This window comes from Gavia stellata, chromosome 2 (assembly GCF_030936135.1).
Source record: "Gavia stellata isolate bGavSte3 chromosome 2, bGavSte3.hap2, whole genome shotgun sequence".
Lineage (NCBI taxonomy): Eukaryota > Metazoa > Chordata > Aves > Gaviiformes > Gaviidae > Gavia > Gavia stellata.
Genome location: NC_082595.1, coordinates 111376779 through 111402134, shown reverse-complemented (window position 1 = coordinate 111402134; position 25356 = coordinate 111376779). Strand labels below are relative to the sequence as shown.

Here is a 25356-nt window from a genome sequence, read left to right as displayed (position 1 = left end):
GCTTCCCCAGTATCCACAGTCCCTGAGATACGGATGTTAGAGGGTACCTCCCTGCCTGTTCCCTTTAGTGTCAGTTAATGGATCAATTATTGATGAATTTCTCTACATTATTTTATGAATACAATCCTGTCAACCAGTTCACTAGCCACCATGTAAAGAAGTACTTATTCTCAAACCTGTTTTAAACCAGTTTCCTGCTAGTTTCATTTAATACCCTTTTGTTCCAGTACTGTGCAATATTGTGCTGCAGTTAAATCCTCTGTTACACTTGTGATTTTGGAAACCTCGGTTTTATCCCCCAGGCTTTTCCTCTCCAAACTGAAGTGTTCCAGCTGTTTGGGCTTTCTTCTTGCAATTCAGCTGCTTCATTCGTGTAATAATTTTAGTTACCTTTCTCTGTCCCTTTATCTTGCCTTGTCCATGCTGAGGCGTGGAGATGAGAATGGCACACCACTCCAGACACGGGCACACTAGGGATTTATTTATAAATAAAATCATGCTTTTTCCTGCTAATAGCTTCCTAGTAATGGTCAACATTATGTTCATTTTTCTGGCTTTTGTCACATGTTAAACCAATGATTTCAGAGAACTGTCAAAAATATCACTTTCACTAACAGTCTGTTTATGGCCACTGTTGGAAGCAGAGCAGTAATTATATGGACCCTCAGTCTGAGCCAGAATAACTGCTGTGATTGTTCTTATCTGTGTAAAATAGCTTTCTGCTACAGAGAGAGAAACAGTTGAGAAGCAAATGTTACTTCCCTGCTCTCTGGTATAAAGCGCAACTTAATAGCATGAATTAGCTTGCATGAAACACTGTGTTGCTGCAATTCCTATCCTAGCTCGATGCCAAAGCCGTTCTTAAACTTAGCATGGGTGTGTTGCTGTTGTGGGTGTATATAGTGCTCCCTTCTGCCAATATAATTAGCATATAGGCCAGTGGTTTCGGTCTGGGGATGGGCTATGGGCTACTTCTGAATGCTTCATGAAAAATGGTGAAGGCTGTGCAAGGGAACAGGGCTATTATCAAGATTAAATTCACTACAGTGGGGGCCTGTGCCTCCATTGCAGAGTTTTTTAGGGGTTTGAACAGGAAAAAAAAAAAAAAAAGAAAAGCCACAGGTTTTCATAAGTCTATTTCCACTCCTTGGATTAGCCTAGATTGCACCTTAAATCTGTACTTAGCAAGAAGGAAGTTTTTATTATTTGGCTTTTCAGACATTATTTAATGTTGCAGTCAAATGGATGGAGCACTCAAATTTTGAACTGAATGATGTCTATTAAAATTTGCATTGTGACTTTTTCTGGTAGACATCTCTCATCTTCAAGCCCTCCCTAATTGCTGTGAGCATAAAAGAATATAGCAGCAGAATCAGTGTGATTCATCTTGCGTATCGGGGGGTGAAGGCCTTGTAATTCTCATTTTTCAGTACTGCTTTTTCACAACAGTTCCCAATAAAACCCGCAAGCTTGTTTGGACTGAAAGAGTACAGTACAAGAAAGAGTGAATATGAAGCAAAAAAGAGAACTACTACAGCTGTTGTCTTACCATCAATAAATTCAGTGTACTTCTCTATCCATACCATTCGTTGCTACATTGAAGGAACTGTTTCAAAAGTTATTTATTGTTATTTCTTGAAAACTCAAAAAAATAGTAAGTTGCCTTTTTGAGACTTTATGCTAATATGATTCCTTCATCATTATAATAAAGGCTAATAAGTCATGTCATCAGTGTTGTCCTGTTATGTTGCAGCAATATTGGTAGTAACCATCTTGATTAAACAAAGAAAAATAGAATATTACATCATGAGTCCCTCTTAGTGTATACTGGTCCACGCTATAATCAGTTCCTATGCCTTTATTTACTCCTAGGAAAGATAATGCCTTAAGCTTTCTGCTGTGCTACGTCAGCAAGGCCTGCTTTAATCCGGGGAGATTGAAAGGAGGGCTTTCTGCATTCAAGGACCTGGAGCATTATTTTATCCCCAGGTATCTCTAAAGGGGCTTACTCCTTTTGATAGGGGACAAACACCAGTTGCACTAGTCCAGCCTCTGTTAACATCTGCTTGGCTAGAGCAGAGACTAAAATGAGAGTCATTTTACACCTGCGTCTTTCTAAAAGGAGTAATGCTGGTTAAGACGGACTAACAGACTAGTCATGATAGAGTGGGGATATGAAATGATAGGTGTAACGGGCAGGCATTTTTCGGAGCCCCCTCCCAGGCCCGGCGGCCAGGCTGAGCTGTCCAGGCAGGAGCGGGGCTGGGAGCTGTCCTGGCCCGCAGTACTGCACAGCAGCAGCTGCTCCGCATGTCGCGGGCCTCACATTTCCTGCCTCTGTGGGGTCATTCCTTTTAGCTGCTCTGTGCTGTCATGTAAAACATGCTGTAAGGTATTTTAAAATTTTCTATAATCGGCTAACAGGTTGTTCTGTTACAATAGCCATCTAGCATAGTCTGTCTCAGCTATGCTGTTAAAACTTCCCTCTAAATATGTTCGTGATGATAGTGTGACATTGAGATGATGTTGCGCTGCGCTGCTGCCACAATTCTGCTGTGTTACATAGATCGTGTGCTGAATGAGGCAGTGACAATGGCGAAGTTAAATTACCCTATCCCCCCGAGGGATCTGACCTTGCTTACCCATCTCTTGGATTATTATTGCTACAAAGAATTATCTTCTCTCCCTTTTTCACTTAATATTCCTTTGGCCTTGAAGGATTTGCTTATGTGTAAGACTAACAAGTGGTGTTTTTTAATCTGCCTTGATGCAATTTTTGTAGGCAAATATTTTTATCAGAGAACATGTAACTTGGTAGCCTGTTGGAGCCTGGGAGCATGCTATTAAAGCTTTTGTCACTGATGAAGAGAAGTGGTTTAATATGATGATTGCCAGCCTTGTTGCAGTTAAATATACTGCCAGCACTTCCTTCTCCTTACCCTGATTTTTATGGGACCTCACAAATGATACTAGGGGTCAAAGAGGCTTTAAAGGACAGGAGGTAGTAGTTGAGGGCTAAACGGGTCCCTCTCGGTGAGCGCAGAAGTGTCTTTTGGGATTATACCAGAGGTCAAACGCTGCAGAAATGAGATGATACAGTCACCATATGGGCAGAGGAGATAACATGGTATTTCTTTGCACTCTCTCACATACCCATTTTGCATATCAAAAAAGAGCAGCAGTAGGGACTTACGGACGCACCATAGCTAGGTTGGATGGTACGCAGGTGGGAGATGCAAGGGGGGAAATAGAGATATAATGTTATCCCACAATTGATTTGGTTTTTGCAGCGTGAGGGAGGTAGCTGGAAGGGGAAAGGAGTAAGGTTGACTCATACGCTCCTACGCCATCAGCGTGGCAGGGTTCACCAGCTGGCAATCATTGGATTAATATAAATAAAATATCCAGTCATGGAGGTTTGAATATTTAGAAGCAGAGTTAGTGAATCGTTAATGGACTTTGTCACAGAATATGCAACCACAGATGTGAAGACTCCTGATTTTTCATACCCTATTTCAAATTCAGTGGTTTCTTGCTTGTACTGATTCCTGCAGAGGATAATACTATTGACCTGCCGCAGAGCAGAGTGTGTGCTACAAGATTTGCATACCCTTGCTAACTATGTTTCTATGTGTATAGCACAGTTTCTCTTTTGTAGCAATATATTTTTTTTCTTTTTCTCCTCCCTGCATGATCTTTGGAGTCTTAGTTAATTTTTTTGGGTCTTTTTTAAGTGGAAAATAACCTCAGTATGCTTAAAAATTACATCAGCAGAAGACATAGCTGCATTTATTCCCATCCTGGTCTTAGCATTTGGGATAGGAGTTAGGTGTTTTTCCAGGATAGGTAGGTGAATTAATGGTGTTTCTCAAATAGCTTTTCCATCAGGCGTATATTAGTACTGATTTCAGATAATCAGGGTTTGGACTCAACATGGAATATTATCTCTTAATTCTTAATTTGCATAAGGGCTAGGGAGAAGTGTGCAAAATTCACGGATCTTGGTTTATGTGATTGTCATTCTTACCTTCCCTGGACCTGGGAGGTATTACTGCCCCATTCCTCCTCCTATTTCTGCGTGATTTTTTTGGATACAAGTGGGAAGCATCTTTCTTTCTTTCCCACTGATCAGCAAGGATGGGGAGAATGTAGGGTGGAAAATCCGTAACTTCTTCCCCCCTTAATTCCATCTTTATTTTTTTCTCTCCCCCATCTTCTTTTGCCTTGCCCGTGCACTATACCCTCCGAAATCTCAGCAGTTTTCCTTGGCTTTCTGTATTCTTCAGTTCTGCATCCAAAACTCATAGAAGAATATAAATCTAATGGAAAAGTAGGTTTTAATCAGCTGGTGTTTTGTAAGCTAATCTTAGGCACTGATTTGCAGTAAGGATTAATTTTCTCTTTAGTGTGTAAGATTATGATGCCTAGAGAACAATGGAACTGTACATGATCCTAAGAATGCAAGCTGTGCACCAGCTGATTAAAGCCTACTCTTTCATTGACTTTATATTCTCTTATTACCACTCTGAATTTTTACCTTAGAAATAGCCGCGTAAAGATATGAATTGTTTTATTGTTAAACCAGAATGTCTTAAAGCTAGGATTGCAAAGATGATTCTGCAGAGTACAGGCAGAGCAAAGGAGTGCTTAATAATGTACTGCTTAGAAATTCTTGCTTTAGGGATACCTGAGGCTTGTCTGTTTGAAACGCATCAGCTTGTGGTTTCAATCTTGACCTGTAAAGGCCATGAGTGTTGTGCAAAGGTGGTAGAAATCCTGAGTGGGTAAGAACAATTTGGGAAGAACTACAGCTGTTCCACCCCCAAGCAGATCCATATAAAAATTAGTGCGATCTGACAATTTTGTAAAATGAGGTTTCTGAGGAAGCTGTTTCTTGAACATAGCCTTAGGCGGTCTCTTATGAGGACCATCAATCCGATCCTTTTCACACTGAGGTCCAGTGAACTTCAAGATAATCTGAATGAATATTGAATATTCAATGAATACTGAAGTATTTAGACTCTTCGAACAGGAAGAGCAGCCATGCGAGATAATCACTTGCTTTCAGATAAAGCATGGAGCTATGCATATGTACCTACTTTGAAGTTGGTAGAGGCTTAAATAAGGAAGAAAGGAAAAGAGCCTTGTCTTTGGCTAGAAATCTTTTGAAGCAGTTAACCTGAACAGAGTAATGTCCTGGAATAGATGCACAAAAGATGGACTTTTTGGCTGCTGTTCTGTGCAGTGTTTTGTGTTTGGGAGTGCATTGTAATTCTGACAATCAGACTGTCAACTACGGACTTACTGAGGAAGGTCTTTGCCAGTGTGGAGGTACCCACATCCACAACAGCAAATCGAGTGGATTTGTGGACCTAGATCATACTTGAGCATGTGGTCCATCCTAGTATGGCAATCAAAGGGAATATAAACTATAACTGGCATTTTAAGGAGGAATGGATGCTTGTTAATGTGAGCAATCACGATGGTGAGTCTCTGATTTTTTTTTTTTTCCTCCAGGGGCCATATCATTGCACTTCAAGAAACCAGATAAAGGTATTATAGCGCTATGCTGTACAGAGCAGCATGAAAGAACAGAGTACTAAAGAGATGCTTCTTTCTAAAACAAATACAAAGAACACAAGGGTTAAAACTTCTGCATGTAGCTCATCAGTGCTGAAATAGCAGAGCTAGATAGCAGGTGTCAGAAACCCTTCCTTCCTTTTGCCTGGCTAACAGACGTTCTCCAGAGAATAATTTCAGAAATACTGTTTTCTAGTCTTTTATGTTTGTTAATGAGAACAAGATGCCACGTGAATATCGTGAAAATGCAGACTAGCAGTGAGAGATAAAATGAAGAGAAGTAGGGTTTGGGTTTGGTTTTTTTTTTTTGTTAAATCGATAAACTACTGCTTGCACATTGAAGATGAACTCTGTCACCATGTTCAGATTTTCTTGAATAAAAGATGAATTCTGAATGAAGATTCAAGTGGAAATACGGAAATGAAGTTTAGCCTTAATAGTTTAGTGCAAGCATATGAAAAAAACATTAGTTTTATGTAATGATTCAGTTTAAAGTGAATGATCTACATCTTAATCAACATCTATTCACAGTGGGCTTGTTTTCAGGGTCATGAAGGCAGATGGCTCTGTATTGTGGCTAATTCTGTAGCATCTGGTGGAGGCTTAAAGAGGAATTATTAGGAAAGGTGGAACACATGAATTTATTTTGAATAGTTAAATGAAAATGTACTTTATAGTCAGTTGTATCTTTATATCTGCAAACCTAAACTCAGAAGCAAAAGAATGTTGTGCCAGAGCATTAAGTGACTATTAGTCTTACCTTTTACCATTCCTCTTACCTACCACAAGCGTACAGACATTCCTTCCTATCTTTGTATGTTTTTTCTCTACCTTAATCAAAATCAGCCAGTTGATTCTCTTAGATGCAGCTGCTCTGGGACAAACCCCATGTTTATATTGTGTATTATATGCTGTAGTAGTACAAATTAGTATTTGTCACAGTGACTAGACTTAGCCTTATATCTAGTAGTATGTGTAACTTGGAGGATGTAGTTCTGCTGTATTAGTACTGAAATAGCTACCTTGTATTCTGCACATACACGCATTAGATTCTGTCCCTTGTAAGGCAGGCATCTAGCACGTCTGCTAGATGTTTAGTTTAGTCCAAGTTACTAGCAAGACCTTTCTCTTCCTCCTTTACACTCTTCTGATACTAAGATTATTTAGATATTTCAGTTCTAACTCGTGAGTTCTAACTCACAGTTCTAACTGACTCAATAGGTTGGAAGCTTTCTGTCCTTTTGACTTGCCATTCTTTCAGAACATGTTTTTTGTGCAAGTTGGCAATGATGTAAATAACGGTGGACTACTTAAAAGTTGTGTGGCTTGGCTAGGATGTGCTTTTTATTTTACTGGTCACTTGGAAGCGGCAGTTTTTTCCTTGCTTTCTCTAGTGTGTGATGATGGTTCCAATTATAGGATAGTTGCATTCAGAAAGCAAGCCACAACAGACTGACAAGACAAGAGAATAAGTATGAAATAACAACTTAAGCACCAAGGAGCAGTTGTCGTAAATTTTACCATTTGTCTTGCTGGTATGGCTGCAGTTTTCTTTGTTTTGGGAGACATTTGTGATTATTTTAAAGAAAGTTAGGAGGGCTTTTATGGATTTGAGTAATTTTTATATCAACGGGATGTTCCTCTGTGGCTGTGAAGCTATTGTGTTCTGTGGTATGAGAAGAAGAAGAATTCACCAAAGCATGTTTTTAATGTTCAAAGGACCAATCTTAAATTCACATATGCCTCATTTGTGCACTGCCACCTTACTCCCCATTTTGTATCCTGGTCATTAAGAGATGCAAATGCATGAGGGTTTTGTGACTTTCTGAAGGAAACTGAGCCAGTGTTTGTCCTACATCTAGCACCAAACTGGTACTGAAGGTAAGTAGCCTGTGGGCTGCAAAATATCCCTAATGGTTGAGGAACCCACTGCTCTTGAGATGAGTTCGTTATTTGATCATGCAACACTTTGGACCTGCAAAACAATAACATTTTAATAAAATATGCTTTTAAAGAATATATTTGGCGTGAAAGACAGGCTAGTAGAAATGAAATTGGGGAGGAGATGGATAAAGGTAAGAACCTACGAACAGCGATACGAAGTCAGACCAGAGATCTGTTTAGCCTGGTACTCCGTCACCCGATGGTGGCCCACAGCGGGTGCTGTACAGAGCAGAAAAGAACAGGTCAGGTATGTAACATCCATCTACCCAGGCTGTTCTTCCATGTTCAGCAATTTCTGGCTTGGAAATGATGCCTTGCATTAGTAACCCTTGATGGATTTTTTCCACAAATTTATCAGTTTTCTCCTTTAAGTCATACATTCTTTTAGCATCTGCACAAATCAGTGGCAAAGAGTTACGTAAGTTAAAGGTGTTGTGTGAAGAATTTGCTGTTGTTGGGGTTTTTTCTTCTTCAAACAAACCACCTGCTGTTTTTATGTTCCCTACTTTTTGTGCTGAAGGTACAGTGAACAATTGGACCACATTTTTCCTTTATGTATCATTTGTGATTTTATAGAGCTGTTTCATGCCTCATCGTCCTGCTGTCTCTTTTACAAGGTACAAGAATAAAAGTATGCCATATCTATATTTTTATATAGTATATGAATGCGAGGCCATGTTAATATACTGTATGTAAATTTGCTCTGTCAGGTTGCTCTTGTGGTAACGGTAACGTCTAGACTATCTTCCATATTCTGTAGAACTGTTAGTGTAAACTGGCTCTGCATGTAAACTGGCTCAAGCCATAGCTCAATAGCAATCTTCCTGAAGCTGTGTTGTTTCCAGTAACCTGTGAGGCATTTAGAAAACATCTTCAGAGCCCATCAAAGTCCAGGGGAGTATTTAGCATCTTTTCAGGAGAACATTAAATACTCATGTCGGATTTGAGAATCAAATCTGCCCAGTTTCTCTGTGGCCTCATATAAATTAATTTGGTGCTCTTATGTGAACTTAAAACCAGCATGAAGTTGGATACCTGGTCCTTAAAGTTTTATTTGAATTTTTTTCATTTGTAAGACCCTTTTTTTTTCCACTGTAGGTTCTAGCGTTGCGTTTTTAACGTCACTTTTCCCGTTTTATTTCCCGTCTTGTGAATTTGGCCATGATGCTCCTCCTCCACGCCCCTGTCCCGCGGAGTTAGTTCCTATGGTTACCCCCCCGCTTTGTGGGGTGACAAAGGTTGGCATCTTGATTCTCCCCAGCCAAATTCTGCCCTTTGACTCTCTCCCCTTTTCACACCCCTTGCTAAGCTTGGCCTCTTGCTCTGCTCTGAGGCTTGTCAGCGAGGGGGTTCCCATGGAAACGGGGAAGGAAATTTGAAAAGAGAAGAGGAGAGAACAGAAGCACAAAGGGCTGCTTCATTTGAATTTGAACAAGGAAGGAAGGCTCCTTGTAGTTCATCTTTGTGTGTTGTAGAAACCTGAAATTTATCTTTTAAAAGTTGCTTTCAATTTGTAAACTAGTTTATATTCCCTGTTTCTTGATTTATATAGAACAATCGTGTTTGTGGCACTGAGCAAGGAGAATCATCTCTCTTTTTAAATTTGATGAGAGAATTCTGGTCAGTCATTCATTTAGCTTTTTTCCCCTTCCAGGTCCAAAAGCATCATTCATGTTTTAAATATTTTTCTCTGAAAACTTACATGTATTGCATTTTTTCCCTTCGTAGTGATTCAGTCATGCTGTCAATTATCTAACATCTGTGCATCCTTTTTTGTGGAGGAGTGGATGAATATATGCTGGTCAGAATCAGCAGACCCATTAGTTGAATCCCTGCTCATGAGTATTCCTTCTGGTTTCTTATTGTACATTTTTAGCATTGTGGTCTGATTTGAGCAGGTGCAATATGGAAATGTAACTGCAGAGAAGAATACGGTAACAAAGTTTGGTCTTGGATTTCTGGTTTGATGCTTACTGTCAATAATAAGGAAAAAAATAAAGAAAACAAAAATGTATGTCACTTGATAGTACATGCCTTTTGGGACATTTTATCTGCATATTTTACAAATGTGTTAAATAATTAAAGTTTGATATATATTTGTTAAAGAACAGTGAAGTTACTTTGTCTTCAGGTTTTCCACGGTAGCTTTTTGAATGACAAATGTCTGGTTCTTACAGAAAAATAGTCTTTACCTCATGTAGAAGAAATATAATTTAAATGGTCCTAGTTGAAAATTTCTCCTCCAGCTGTACTTTTACAAAATCTTATGGCTAATATACTGAAAAATCTCAGACCCTGAAAAGTACACAGACATTTTCCTTAGTCTTACTTTGCGACTACAGGAAAATGATTCCTGTTGTTCAGAACAACCTTAATTAAGTGTCATCACAAAAAGGCAGCATAATTCTTCAGATCCATCAGTTACTTTTTTCTGACACAACGGGAGGCAGTTGCTTTTGTCTGGAAATAGTAAGCTTCCAGCCTTTTAAAATTTAGGCTTTAGTTCCCCTCCCACTTTGTACTAGTTGTTCTTAGTAGCCAGGGTCACAGAAGGGACTCAAGAACGGGGCATTGAATTGAAGCCAGGACTGTAAAAGATCTGCAGCTTGCAGTTCTGCTACAGTGGTAGCCGATTCCTCTGACATAACCTGTTGTACCCATCAGAGAAGAGCCAGTGTGAGAGATTAAAGGACACATTTTTGATCTCTGGGTGTTAGTCCTCATCCATGAGGTGGGAGGCGGCAGGAGGTAAGTGTGAGTGAAATCAGCAGAAAGCTATTGAGCAGAACTCATCATGAAACATTAACAAATGCACGTACGTACACTCCTAGCCACTATCCTGTCCCCATCCTGCTGCTTTTGAGGTTTAAGAGACAAAGGGAGCTGGAAAGCCAGCTCTGCTGTATGAACTTCCTATGGTTCCTCAGAGCAGAAACGCTCTCTGACTGGTCTTCTGTGGTCTGCCAGGTGAGGCCTGCTGTGGCTAACCAAATGGGGCTTATCACAGCAGGCTGCCAGCTCTCTTCGCCTTCCCTACCTCATAGCCCCCCACCCGCTCTTTGCTCAATTGCATTTTCCAGACTTTTAGACACAGATATATATAAAAGGGATTTTGCGGCGCTGGGCAATTATTCAAAGAGGCAATCAATGAGAAAGCATGCTTACCCCCTTTTTCTCTTGCATCACCCTCAAATGCTTACATCTCCCAGCAATTTAATGCAGTCTTCCTTATTTATCTGACCTGCTCTTTTATAGTTTGATCCCACTGATTCCATTCTGTGTCGATTCTCCTGTGGCAAACACTTGCAGCGTATTCCATACAGAACCTGACACACAGAGTACGTTTACAGTGCTTGTGAGTGTCACTTACTGTTTGAGATATGTTTTGAAGAAGTACTTCTTCCGCAGCACCCATAGATATTTGCTTCTCTTTATTCTGTTTAACTGGAAAAGAAATTGGGTCCATCTTCCTGTGCAGGGGCCTCACAGAGTAGTTGCATAATCTTTTTGTCTTCCCTCATTTCCTCCCATCTGTGTCCCCTCTCTCCTCCCACCGTCTCGTTAATCCCGTTATTGTGTTAGGTCTTGTCCTACTTGTCTAGAGTGTTTCAAAGACATGCAGGATACACTGTGGGAGCAATTTTCCCCAAAACTATGTTAGTGATACAGAAGAGAGCTAGGCACAAACTTCCGTTCTCAACAGGGAGAAACTTCTGGGCCTTTGAGGGCAAAATACTATTTAATCTATTTTGAGAGAATCAAGCACGCTTTTAGGGTGCCGCAGAAACAAATAAGCGGAGGCACTGTGGGAATTCCTGTCAAATATTTATCTGGTAAATTATTAACTGTAGGGAAGAAAAATCAACTTCAGGAGCTTGGTTTTATTCTTAATTTGATGGGTTTGGTGAGGCTTTCAGAATTGGTCATTCAGATGCTTGTGAGGCAGATAACAGCTTTCTGTCCAGTGGAAAAGCATTGTGCAATTGCAATTATTTTTTAAATTCTCTTTCCCTATCCTCCCCTGCGGAGTTCATCTGTGACCTCATTAACTTGGCACTAAATGGGAGTGGTCGTATCCCCTGGTGAATCTTAGATTTTAATTTACAGCTGCTGTGTTCGGACATGTTTTTTAAAAATGGTTAATTATTAAAATTGAAGTCACCAGCTAACTATCTTAAAGCTTCTATTTTGAGCAGAAATTAGTTTTCATTTAGTATGTTGGAGTAAATTGAGATTTTCTCAGTCTTAACTTTTCTGCTCTGTATTACTCTCTGATGAAGTAGAGGCGCCCGTTTAATGACCCTCTTGTAATTCTGTAATTAGGTAACAGAAATACATATTTGGATGGACAATCTCTTTTAAAGTTATAGAAGCCATCATAGTAGATGGAGTCAATGTTTGGTCAGAATGTATAGAGTCGCTATAGAATTATAATAATGAAAGAAAAATCTCTTTTCAAAGACTGAAAACTTCCCAAAAAGCCACCTCATTTCCCCATTGTTTGTGTCCAGCTGTACGGATGGCACACAGGAAGAATTTCATGTGTAATACCAAAATAGAGGAAGTTGATCCTGAGATTCAACTAGCTGGGTCACCTGTTATCTTTGTAATGGCTTTATTGTACTTGCTCACAGTAACAGCAACAGTACAGGACGATTCTGCATGGAGTCCCGGGTAACACTGAGAGATACACTGTTGGTTTTTTTCTCAAACTTCCAGGTAAATAGACTTGTTTTCCTGAATAAAATCTGGATTATATCATCATCTGCCTACATCTACTCAATTAATGCATGTGAAGAGTACTAAGTACTGCAGCTTTACTTTTCTTGTGTTAGAAATTGGCTGAAATAATTCCAAAACCAAATATAATCCCCTGAGAATCCTTACAATCAAAATAGTCTGAAAACTGTAATTGGTAAATGAGAGAGAAGAGAAATGCTAACAGCTGTAGTAGAGTAACTCTGTAAAATGAAGTGGAAGGTGCTGTTGAATTGAGATTTGGAGACAGTGCAGCTTGATTTGGATTGGATCCTAGCCTAGTAAATGTATGTAGGGGACAGCAGGGCTGCAGAGTTTGTGGAGCGTAGACCACACATTCAGGAAAACCATCCTGTATTATTTATGCATGAGAAACCACCTGCTCATTTTTAGAATTAACTATACCAAAAACCAGTTTAGTATACTAGACTGATAGTGTAGCCTTCCTGGAAATTAAGCGCGAGGGAAAGAAAATAAATAGTTGTCAAGCCAGCAGACAATATGTTTTAAATATTGCCTTGTGAAATATCCTTAATTTTGAGGCCCGAAGATGCAAATCTCCCCTTCTATCCAACTGTTGACGTGTGTGTGTGTGTATGTCTGTGTGTGTGCGTATGTCTCTCTGTGTGTATGTGTTTTTGCTGGTATGTAGATATAACAGATGGGTTTTAATGTTACATTAAGACATAGCTGTTAAAATATTGGCATTCATTTTGCAGATAGGTTTTGTTTGCTGTTCAGAATAATTTTTATAGTATTAATCCAACAGATTATGCTCTTACTTCAGTTTGCATCGTATTGTTTATGTACATTCTTGCGTTGGATCGGTGTCATGGTCTGTTTCTTTCCAAGCCATATATACCAACCCCCTGACTTTTCTATTGTTAGAGAGGCATTATCGTATTAACTGAGTTTTTATATAATAGTACATGACAAAGTAACAGTCCTAGTGGATATTGCAAGATCATTCCCTGAAGTATTTGGGTTAGATTCTTCATCGGCTTTCAAAGAAATTAAGTCATTTAACCTATGCCCAAGGCGATGTTGATCCTAGCGTAACCAGGAAAGACCTGAGAGTTTCTGAATGATAACTCTTGCTTTGAGAACACTGTTTGATGTTCAGAGCTCAAACTGTTAATTTATTTATTACGATGACTGAATCTGCCACTGAATTCTCATGTATGAAACCAGGTGTTTTGGCTAGTAAGAGAATTTTGTGTGAGAATTTTGACAGCGGACTGGCTGCCAAGGGAGTAGCAAATAGAGCTTCCTGAATTCATTTCTCTTGAAGCCTTCTGTCTGCAAAAGGTTATGTTCCTGGGTTTTAACAGCATCAACACCTGTTCTCTGCCATAGCACGAAGTCTTTGTTTTCTGTGTTGTGGAGCTAATGCTGTGAAACTCAAAGGTTTCCCTTAAACATATCCTTGTAATGTTTTCGGGGTCTAGCTGGGTCCAGGGCAGTTGAACTCTGTTTTAGATGGTTATGAATGCATCAGATGTCCCAAGCAGCACAGCTTAGGGTTCAATGTTAACTAGCCATAAGGTCAGCTTAGCTGTGCCGCCCGCGTTCTTCCTCCTCCAGTAACATGTCCCTTTTGCACCTCTTGCATTGGCACGCTGGTTTGCCCAAACCTATTGTAAGGTCATTAAGGAGCTAAACCAGTAAAAAACTAAGCTTAGAAAAAAGTGAGTTGATCGACCTAAGTGTATTATACAGGAAAGATATTTAGATGCTAACACTTAACGGTCTCAGCATTCAGGATCTTATCCTGACTTTTTACACTACTAATGGTCCAAATACAGCATGTGTGGCTTTGCGGTTAGTTTCATGGACAGTTTAAATAAATCTTAAACCCAGGTCAGTGCGAAGGAGGCTGGTAGCAGGGGAGAGGGCAGGGGTTGATAAACTGACACCCATTGTGAAACTGCACCCTGAAGTGCATTACATGATAACTATAATTTGTCCTCATTTCACAGCCAGGTAGGAGGATGACGATGACAACTGTACAGTGCACATTTACTTCTAGGGAGTCAGCATACTGTAGATTCCCTTGGTTAGTCTGTCAAGAAGCAGGTTGGCTTGAATGTCAGAATGAAGGAAACAAGCTTTCTTCCATCCTCATCCCAGTGGAAAACATGGAGCTTCATGTAGTCTGCATTGGCTTGTAATATTAAGCTCTCTTAGATATTCTGCTATGTCAGCTGTATAAAAAACCACAGTTAGCGAAGTCACACATGAAATAATAAAAGTCATCAAGCCTTTGAGAAATAAAAGTAAATTCTCTTCAATAGGAGTATTCAGTGTTGCTTTCATTGTATTTTAAAAATCCAGCTTGTCTAATTTTATTCTGCAGGGTATTAATGTTGTTGATTATATGTCAGACACTGTTATTCTGTATGTTGATGGCAGTAAAAATGAAAAGGTGAAGCAAATCTGATTGGTGATTTTGAAGCTTGACTACGTCCTTATCTGTATTTTCCCTCATGTTTCCGATTTTTAGAAATTCCTTTTTTATGAGCTCTGAAGAACTTGATCTGGCTACCAACTCCCTTGCGTGCTCTCAAGTTCGTGTCAAGTCTTCTAACAAATCTTCATACCAAATGCTTTTCCTCCTTCACTCAGCAAGATAAATTTTTGAGCACCACACCAACAGTGAATTGTTTATACTCTTCACTCCTGTTATTCTTCAAGGAGACAGACCTCCCTTGAGTTGGCAGAAATAGTCCATGAGTCCCTGACATGCAGATCAGTCTGCAATGGTGGCGTTGAGGGAAAGAAAAGGTTGTTGTCGCTAATGCTCCACTTCTCATAATGGGTATCTTTCTCCTTCCCACAGTGACAACAGCACTGGAGCATTTTTCGGCAGGCATCAAAGCAGTGATCACACTCAGTTTTTACTTGGAAGGTTGTCTTTGCAACCACAGGAGATAGAAATGTGTCATTTAAACGAAAAATATTACTTTGTCAAGACTTACAGCTCCTGCCCGATAGTCTCTTGCTTGACCAGGCAAGTGTGCTTTATAGTGTCTTAATAGTATGTGAAATATGGTCCAGAGGACTATATATTTATTTCTCTGTGGTACTTTGGAATTCTCCCAAGCCCATCACAGCAGGCATATGGAGAGGAAGGAGGAAGTCCAAGCAGTCTCAGCTGTCTTATAAAAACTAACACTTCTTGCAAATGGAAATTGTTACCAGGACCACCCATCTGCATTCATCGGTTCCTAAAACATAAAGATCACATTTAGGAAAAGTGCAAATTGACAGATGGATGCCGTCTTTTCAGTGTCATCCAAAGGAACTTCAGAATTTAAAATGAAGCAGGAGACCTCTTTAAAGAACAAGAGCAGATGGCTCTGCTTTTTAGTCATATAGACAGAGATGAATGTCATTTGCTGTCTTTTAACTGCTTTCATCTTTATCCTACTTTTTTTCCTGCAGTTGATAAATTAACCTCAGCTGTCTGTTTGCAGAGCAGAAAGCTTAGGATGGTTTGCATGATTGCTGCCCTTCTACAAGTAAGGCAGGTAAAATAATTGGTCTTAGGTTTTAAAGTGAATAACAGGGTGATTGTCTGGTTCAACCTATAGCATGAGGAAAATATAATTTAAAACCATACTAATTACTTGACATTTTTATTGTTGGAATGACTTAATAGCTATTTAAATGCAGATGTATATTTTTAGTACCAAGGTAAAACAATCTGAAATTTTTTACTTCCCAGTCCCTAAAGTAGTACAGTGTCAATCTTATCCTCATTGCAACCATAATTTTTCCAGCTAACATCAAATCATGAGACATGGAATATCGGAAGGCAGTGGGTTATGTGGTTCATGAGGGTTCACGCAGATAATGTGAAAATAGCTTTTTTCCATGCTGAAGAGGAAAGTTTATCAAGTGGCCAGAATTGTGACCCCATTTGGCTTTTCATACCTGCATCACTGTGCAAAGGTAAAAATAATTGCCAAAAAAAGGTATACTGAAGTTTCTCCAGACAAGCAAGTTAATGGTGAGGTAAGCTTTGAATGTACATTATGCTAAGTGTTCTACACTAAATTTGTCTTGGCATTGTGCATTAAAGGCAGGCTTGGGCAAATTAGCCTATTGCCTTTTGAAAACAGAATAAAGTGTCTGTGCAATAAAGCCGCACTTCCGTAGTCCCATTAACTTGAGCAAGTGTGGATTGGTTCCAAAAGAAATGGACTTACTCTTACACGACTGACTGTGTTTCTGGCCCTTTCTGCAACTGTTACTTACGTGACCATGTGGCACTATTTAAGTCAAGCCCAAACTGAGTGGAAAAAAAGTAGCTTTCTGTGAGGTCCAGCTGTGTTTTTTTGAAGAAGTTAGTGCCCCAGCTTGCTGCTCTTTGCAAACCACCAGCTCTGCTGTGCCTGTGTGAGCACTCCCTAATCTTCTTTAGGAAGTACCAGCTAGGTTAAGGCAGGACTCTCAAGTACAGCCTCATTTGAAGTTAGGATCAGCAGTTTAAGTACTACAGCAGTTGTTCAGCTCAGGTTGTTAACTTACAGCAAATATTTTCAGATTAAGTTTGTGTACCAGCGTGACTGTGGGCTATAGGCTCCAGCAAACCTAGCAAGATTCAGAGGAGCGTGCAGGTCAGAGCCATCGGAGAACGAACGTCCACTGTCTCAAGAAAACCAGTTCTGCTTGTAACAGTTTCTAGAGAGCATCCACATGAACTGTTAGAGCTGTGAGAGCCGTTCAATCGGAGAAGACGTGTAGTTGCCAAAAGCAGGAGGCAGTAACATGTTTGGTCTAACTAGCAGTTGTCCGAAGAGTTGTATCTATCTGCAGCTTCTGCGATTCTCCTCGGGGGTTAGCCTGGAAAGCATTATTGCCCATGGACTCTGAGATACAATTCAAGATTTTTTCCTAATGAATAGCAAGCTAAATTCAAACATAGAGCAATACAGGACAGAAAGAGCAGATCATGTGGCTGGTCTGAGACAGGATACGCCCTGAGGCAGTTGCTTCCACCAGAGAATTGCAACAGTAATGGATAGTCATAGCATCACTCTTTTCCCATGAGCCTGAGGGAAGAAATCTTCCCTCTTCCGTCTATGAGTTTATGAGAGTGCTTCCTGTTCAGTTTTCTATTAAAATAAAGGAATATATAAACAAACAGGATAGTGAAAGATCACCAAAGTAATTTCATTTAAATCTCGTAATAAAATGTCACTTCCCAAATAACACTCAGCTAAATGGCTACCGCTGTGTAAAATAAAAGGTAGAAATTGGTTTATTATCTCTTAGTAATATGAGAAGTATGAAACTGTAACGCAGGTAGAGTTATTGCTCTTGCTTTGTAACCAAAAGTGATAATTTGTTTAAAAATTTATTTGGGGGGGCAAATCTACACATATTGTTCCAGCTCTGCTTTGTCCTTCATCCCCTCCTGAAAAAAAAAAAAAAGAAAAGAAAAGGTAAGCAGGAAATTTCTACTCTTGCTTAGAACAGGGCTGTTAAAATGTTGCCCAGGGTTTGTCTTTTCAGCAGATAGGAATTGTAAGGAGGGAAGGAGTTTGGACCACAGTGCTGGGAGTTGGGAAATTTCTTAAAGCAACTTTGCTACCAGCAAAGAAAATTCTGGGAAAGAGGGAAGGGCGAGATGGGTAAGGCTGTACTGCAAGTTGGACTGCTCTGAGGAAAGCAGTGATACATGATTGTGGCGTGTTACTCGATACACAACACTTGCATGGCAAAGCAAAGGAGGGATGAGAGTGTTCTGACTCAGCCTGAAAAACGTCAAGTTCATAACGCTGCTGTTATCACTGGCTTTGAAGGCATTTGCACAGTCATAAAGATTGTTCTCAGAGGTAGAAGGACCAGTGAGTATACAACTATAGATACATTATACAGTTATGTGAGCTGGCATATTTTAAATACTTAAGTACTTTCAGGAGCGAAGAAGTGTTTATCTCTTCTTAAACATTTATCTCTTCCCTTTCTTGCATTTCCCAGGACTTGGCCTGAATTATTGAAATCAGTTTGGCTATCACGTCTTCTCTTGTCCTTGTCCTCTTCCTTTTTCCTCTCTACGTTGAGTTGTTCAACAGGCGTTCTTCAAAAGCACGTCAAATTTAAACAGAGAGCCCTTTGTTAGGCACCAGTGGAGTAGGGCTAAATGTCATAACTTGCACTGCGTCCTTGGGCAAGAGCATAAAAAAAGTCTCTTAATGTTCCTGGCTTTATTTTTAATAGTGCACAACATAATCAGTAAGTGAAAGTGACTTTTCATCTTAGGAGCTGCAACAGGGTAAGATAATTTTAGAGACAGGGTGCTTACAGACTGAGCCGCTTACAGGCACAAACGCTGCTGTTACTGGCTGAAAGCAAGTAAGTCTCTTGTTCTGCATTGCCAGGAGTGGTTGTAGGGTTTTTTCCTTCTTCTGTTGTCTAGCTTAGCCTCTTCGTGATTTTAAAATAAACTGATTCATAAGAAAGTTTTTGTCTGCCTGCAGTTGCTATTTTGAGAGACAGAATGGTGTGAGAGAGGCCTGGAGTTGCTGAAAAACAGAACAGCCAGCACTAGGGGAACAGTCCTATTAAAGTACCCCTACTTAAGTGTATTTCTTCGGTATTGTTGGGGTTGAGTATATCTGTACTGTGTTTTGAGGAGTATGCCGAGGCCATGCTCAAAACCAGACTTGTTTTCTGCAGCTCTGAAGAACCCTAAGTGCAGCTAACATGCCCTCTGGGGGACTTTGTCCGGGAAGATTCAGTTACCCTAGTGTTACTTCAGATGTTTCAGTGTCTTCAACCCAGCCTCCAGCTGCCATGCCAGAAGGCAGTGGGTCTCCGCTTAGACCCTGCATCATATCTGCCAGGCCCAAGAGAGGACAGATCTTGTGCCTGATCGTCCAGGCCTGTATGGAAAATAAATGGCATCTTTGATAGCAGGAGAAGCCGGTATTTAGGCAGCTGTCTCGCATCCCATGTATTTGAGCACCCTCTAACTTAGCCCTCGGGCTGCTGAAGGGGACAGCCAGGGAACGCACTGCTAACACTGAGAGTGCTCTTTCAGGGCCTGGAGCCGTTGCCAAAAAGCACCATCTGCATCCCCATTTTTGGATGTTTCCTGCCTCAGTTCCAATATTCCCTCGGACACCATTGCCCAGTGTCCTTTGGAGTTGGCTGAAAGCCACCTGCCCCTAGTAGGATCAACAGGACACAAGGAAATACTGGTACCTTTCTGTTCCCTTGAACTTGCTTTACTACTTTTCCTTGGCTCTGCAATAGCCATAATCTGGAGTGCTGTTTGCAGAATTTTCTTTCGTGCACACCTTGAGATAGTCTGGGATCTTCCTAAAATGTTACAGCTTTCTGCAAATCAACCAAACCCAAGCAGATCTTTTAATGAAGGTGAAGTAGCAGGAAAAGAGAAATTTCTGAAACATCTTTTCTTAACGGAAGGCATACCAGAGGAGAGTAGTAGAGCATTTGTCAGGAGAACTTGAAATTTAGGTATGGGTACATGCAAAACTGCAGTAGCAGGAGGAAAGACTTTGGGGGGCAGGCATTAAGCAGTAGCTCTGTTTCATAAAGATATAACTTCATTTTCTTATTTTCAAGGGTTTTTGAAAAGAAGGAAAGTTAAACACTTCCCAAAATAAAAGTGGAGTTGTCCTTTTATTTTCCCTTTCCATCAAATAAAGGAAGACTATTATCTTAAGCTTTTCCAGTCGTGTCAGGTGTTATAATTACCTAGAATCAATTTCTTGGATCCTTGTTGTCAAACAATAGCTTTAACTGTGTTATAGGCAGTAACTAAAAATGAAAGCATATATGCATCTGAAGTAAGTGTCCAGCCAAATAGAAAGTGTTCCTTGAGTAACAATGAGCTTGTAAATATAAATACTTCCCAAGTGTTGCTTCCTTTTTCCTTGTCAATAGTTCTGAAGGCTTACACTGCTCTTCATTCAAGCTATTGCCAAATTGCATGGCTCTGTTGTCATGTGACAACATTTTCAGAAATGCATGGCACTGAAAAGAATTTAATCAGCTTGGTAAATAACAATTATGTCTAAAAAAAAAAACAGTAAAATCACAGCATGGTTGTGTCTTGTATTCCAAAAATTAACCTTTTGCAGAGTGAAGGAGGCATTTCGGAAGAATTGGAGGAGTATGGAGGCGATAAGGAAGAACTGAAATGTGAAACTTTTTTCCTCATCATTTCTAGTAATTGTCATTTATATCACCAGAGAAGATGACCTATTTTTTGTTGTTGGGCCTGTTCTGTTCTATAGTTTGGAAAAAGAAAATGTTGAATTGGTTTAAAATACTTCTCAGGAAATTGCTGTTTGAAAATGTAATCTTCTACAGCCTACTCTTCAGCTTCAGTTATAATAAGATTTAGGCTTTATACCTATATATAGCAGGTTCATTTGTGCTTCTGCTATTGCACCACAAATTCTGAAGATTAGACTTCATGCTCTATAATCCTGCTAGGCTGTGGAGAAGAGGAAACTCTGGTATCAAGATAATAGACTTTTATCAAAATCTATCTAGAATAGAGCTCATGTTAGCATTGCCATTGATCAAGCAACTGTCACCTTTTCCCTTCAAGCTATGACTTGAAATATAAGTCAAGAAAATGAAGTGGCTTACTAGGATGTCACTGCTGTTTCTTCAGTCAGGAGGTAGTAGAGTAATTCAACATTCACATGCTGTTTTGTGTTACTCTAGAGTTGTAAGTCCTAATCTATTTTGATAGTCTGTAGTTCCAGTCCTAAGAGAGTATCATTGATCTTATATTAATATCCGAAGATATGGTGAGGCTTTGTATAGTGGTGGGTGCCACACAAACTCAGAATAAGATATTGATTGACTCCTGGAGAGTTTTAAAGACAAGCCATAACAAGCAAGAGCAAAATGAACCCACGCTGGATAGTAAGAAGATAACATGGATTATCAGTGTGCACCAGTTTTTATTAAGACATAAATCCCTGTCCTACTTTTTTTTCTTCTTTTTCATCTTCAGAAGTACTTGAGAACAGCTGTATATTGGCTAACTCTGATAGCTTTTCTCTCAGTGCTTCCAAGGAGTGTTGCTATCGCCGTTACTTAAACCTGTTATAAGGCAACACAGTAGCACAAGACACCAGTTATTTTTCCTGACTGATTTTTTTCAGGCTTTGATTTCACAGTGCTTTCTGATGGTTAGTCAAGAAATGACGTACTTAATGTGACTTCTCTGTGATTGCAGCCTTGTTCTGGAAGCTAGAAAGTTCTATGGCTGTATGGGAATTTATATAACAATGATAGCATGCATGTTGGGTCTGTTTTCTGTCCACAGATAGACTCTGATGATAGAACTGAGATTTTAACAGATGGGTTCTTTTCAGTTGGACAAGATGCCATGTGAAGAACGCAACGGAAAATGTCCTGTGTTTGCATTTTGTAGAAAGATATGAAGAACACTGCCCTGCTGAAGAAATTCAAGAAATAGAAAGATTGTTTATAACTATTATGTTGTGATCTGAAAATAATATTTGAAAGATCACAGTATGCTATATTTCTATACTGTCAAGGAATCTTGCATTATCTAACATTCCTCGGATTGTAATCTCATCAACTGAATGCAAGATTTTCATACTACCCTACTAAATAAGCAGCTAGCAATTCATGGTGTGTCTGTCAGTTACACAAGTACTAAAAGGAATCAAGTTTATATGACTGTTATTGGAAAGTGTAAAGCTAAGCCTGAATCCTCAAAGGTGTTTAGCTGTCTAATTCCCATTGATTTTAATGCAAATTGAGTACATAAATGTCCCTTGTGAATCTTTGTCATTCTCCCCAAGCTTCTTGATTGCTTGTCTTCCTAAAATACGTAAGTGCTGTATTATGATGATCATTTCTTCCAACAGACAAAGTTCAGAAAAAGATGGTCGTGGTTATGGTAGTGAAAGCATTAACACCTCACAAGACAAGTTACATCTTACTGCTGAAGTGTTTGTAGCTATTGAATTCTCCTTTTTCTTTTCCAGCCGTTTCATCCGATGGTGAATTTGGAATGCTCCAGAGATTTTCGACCGTTTCTGTGTGCCCTCTATGCTCCTGTGTGCATGGAGTATGGCCGCGTCACTCTCCCTTGTCGCAGACTTTGTCAAAGAGCATACAGTGAGTGCTCCAAACTCATGGAGATGTTTGGGGTCTCTTGGCCTGAGGATATGGAGTGTACCCGGTGAGCAAATCTGCTTTTTTCAGAATCCCAGGATAAAATTTTAGTATGATCTAGGATGTTTTATGATCTGAAACAGGTATTTTAAATGTGTTCCATTCCAAGTGCCCTTATTTTCCCTTCCATTTGTGTAACAGCCTGTTTCCTGGGATGGAAACTGAGCTCGTATTTCTATCATCTGCCCAAGAGAGAAGTTGAAAATTTCTGTGGGCAATTACTGTAAAATGCATGTGCATATTCTTAAATGAATGAATATAGCTGTCTTTTTCTGCTTCTTTGTCATTTATGCTGACCTGGTTTTGCCTGCTATAGCCAAGTTTAACAGGTGATACTGCTAATAATTTCTCTGAGAGTTAGGCAAAACGACGTACGCTAGAGATTAATAGTCCCTTTTTCCGAAGGGAGAGCTGGCTGGTTTTGATGAGCGTATAAAATCTCAAAGCTCTGTTTTCAGAGCAGCTACCTCTTGTTGAGTTTGTGTGCAAACGGATGTTTTCAGCTTTATATTACACAAATAACTTTATAGAAAAGTGTTCGATGATGTCCCAATGTATTTGAAACAGAATATACATGAAATTGAAAACAATATATGCTTTATTTACTTATAAGTGACTCCAACAGCTAATAAAATACAGGAGCACAAACAGGAAGAAATAGTCCCTCTTACAGTTGCATTGGAGAGAATGAAAAACAATTAAGGCTTCCTTTAGCAAAAGAATAAGTCGGAGGATGCTTCTAGGTCCTGATAATCTGGATCAAAGATGGCTCTAACACCATACTCTGAATAGGTGCCTGAGCCCTTTAGGTCCTCCTATCACCTCAGTAAGGCCCAGGCAGAGAACTTTCAAAAACAGAGCTAAAACTACTAAAACTTTGCTGGTGCTGTGTTAGTGCCATTGTGCCAGAACATCAATGGTGGCAAAGGAACAGGCATACTTAGCTTATGCTGCGCTTGCTGAGGCGGTGACATCTAGCAGAGGGAAGAAGCGGACAGGTATGCGTGGAATCCCTCCACTCTCTCCTTCAAAACTTCAGACTGCATCTCCAGCAGCCCTTAGCCTCCAGTCAGAGCTTTACTTAATTACAAAAATATCTTCATCATAATTTCAATTTATTAATGGTAGTAGCAGTGCTAGGTTGGATTTTTGGTCTAACTAGCTCACTGTCCTGTCTGATAGCAGCTAGTACAGTTGCTTAGGGAAAGGTTTTAAAATGTTCTACAAAATCATGCTTCCTTGGGCACATAGTTTCAGTTTACAGTAAGCCTAAATTTCTAGACTTCCTGAGATGGATTTTGTATCCTCACCGTTATGCTTAAAGCCCCAGTGGGCCCCTTGTCCATTTAGTTCTCTGGTTTATTTTTGAACATATTTTATAGTTTCAACATCCACTGCATTCTGGGACAGTGAGTTCTCGAGTTTGTTTAAACATAGTGTAGTGTTTCATGGATTAGCCATTATTTGGATTGTCTTTGGTTTTGCTCCAGTTAGTGTGTCTAAAGTCAGACATATAAATAAGGTTACTGGTCTTTGCAAAGTATGTGTATATTTCTTGTAAATAATTCTTTTCTTACTTTTTAGATTCCCAGATTGTGATGAACCATATCCTCGTCTTGTTGACCTCAATTTAGCTGGGGAGCCCACAGAAGAGACCCCAATGGCAGTACAGAGGGATTATGGTTTTTGGTGTCCTCGGGAGTTGAAAATAGACCCCGATCTGGGTTACTCTTTCCTGAGCGTACGGGACTGTTCCCCTCCTTGCCCAAATATGTACTTCCGGCGTGAAGAGCTCTCCTTTGCTCGTTACTTCATCGGCGTCATCTCCATCGTCTGCCTTTCTGCTACCTTGTTTACTTTTTTAACTTTTCTGATCGATGTCACAAGATTTCGCTATCCAGAAAGACCGATAATATTTTATGCTGTCTGTTACATGATGGTGTCATTAATTTTCTTCATTGGCTTTTTGCTTGAAGACCGAGTAGCGTGTAACGCATCTAGCCCTGCCCAGTACAAGGCTTCCACAGTGACACAGGGCTCTCACAACAAAGCTTGCACCATGCTTTTCATGGTGCTCTATTTCTTTACCATGGCTGGCAGTGTTTGGTGGGTCATTCTTACCATCACGTGGTTCTTGGCAGCTGTGCCAAAATGGGGCAGTGAAGCAATCGAGAAGAAAGCATTGCTCTTCCACGCCAGTGCCTGGGGCATTCCGGGAACTCTAACCATCATCCTCTTAGCAATGAATAAAATTGAAGGTGACAATATTAGCGGCGTATGTTTTGTTGGCCTCTATGATGTGGATGCATTAAGATACTTTGTACTTGCACCTCTCTGCCTGTATGTTGTTGTTGGAGTTTCCCTTCTGCTAGCTGGCATTATCTCTCTCAATCGGGTTCGCATTGAAATCCCGTTAGAAAAAGAGAACCAGGACAAACTGGTGAAGTTCATGATCCGGATTGGCGTGTTCAGTGTTCTGTACCTCGTGCCACTGTTGGTTGTAATTGGCTGCTATTTCTATGAGCAGGCTTATCGAGGTGTGTGGGAGACGACGTGGATTCAAGAACGCTGCAGAGAATATCACATCCCTTGTCCCTATCAGGTGAGGAAACCAACGTGACATATTCAGGAGTGCAGAAAATGGATAGTGAGGGGGTATGTTAAGACTTACTTGTCATACCTAACTGAAAGTGCTGCTGTTCCTACAAGGGAAGGTTCTTGCCATACTTAAATTATTCGGATAATGCATTAGGCCTTCTGGAAGACTAGGTATTTTTGGAAAATTGAAGGCTTGTATCAGCTGCTTGGTGGGTTTTTTTGTGGAGGTTCTGGGCTTTATGGGACCTACACAGGATATAAAGATGCTATTTT

The 25356-nt window shown here is 40.0% G+C and overlaps 1 protein-coding gene across 3 annotated transcripts in view; it reads left to right on the top strand.

The window, feature by feature from the left end:
* The window catches only part of FZD3 (frizzled class receptor 3), a 53755-nt gene that overhangs the window by 2751 nt on the left and 25648 nt on the right, over window positions 1–25356 (top strand). Inside the window, exons 3-6 of one of the 3 annotated variants that reach the window (XM_059832258.1) lie at window positions 3735–3770; window positions 16743–16771; window positions 22296–22492; window positions 24070–25087. In XM_059832258.1, coding sequence (XP_059688241.1) covers window positions 3735–3770; window positions 16743–16771; window positions 22296–22492; window positions 24070–25087 — 1280 coding nt within the window. The remainder of the gene's footprint in view (window positions 1–3734; window positions 3771–16742; window positions 16772–22295; window positions 22493–24069; window positions 25088–25356) is intronic. The other 2 variants (XM_059832273.1, XM_009808473.2) reach the window with 2 other exon arrangements.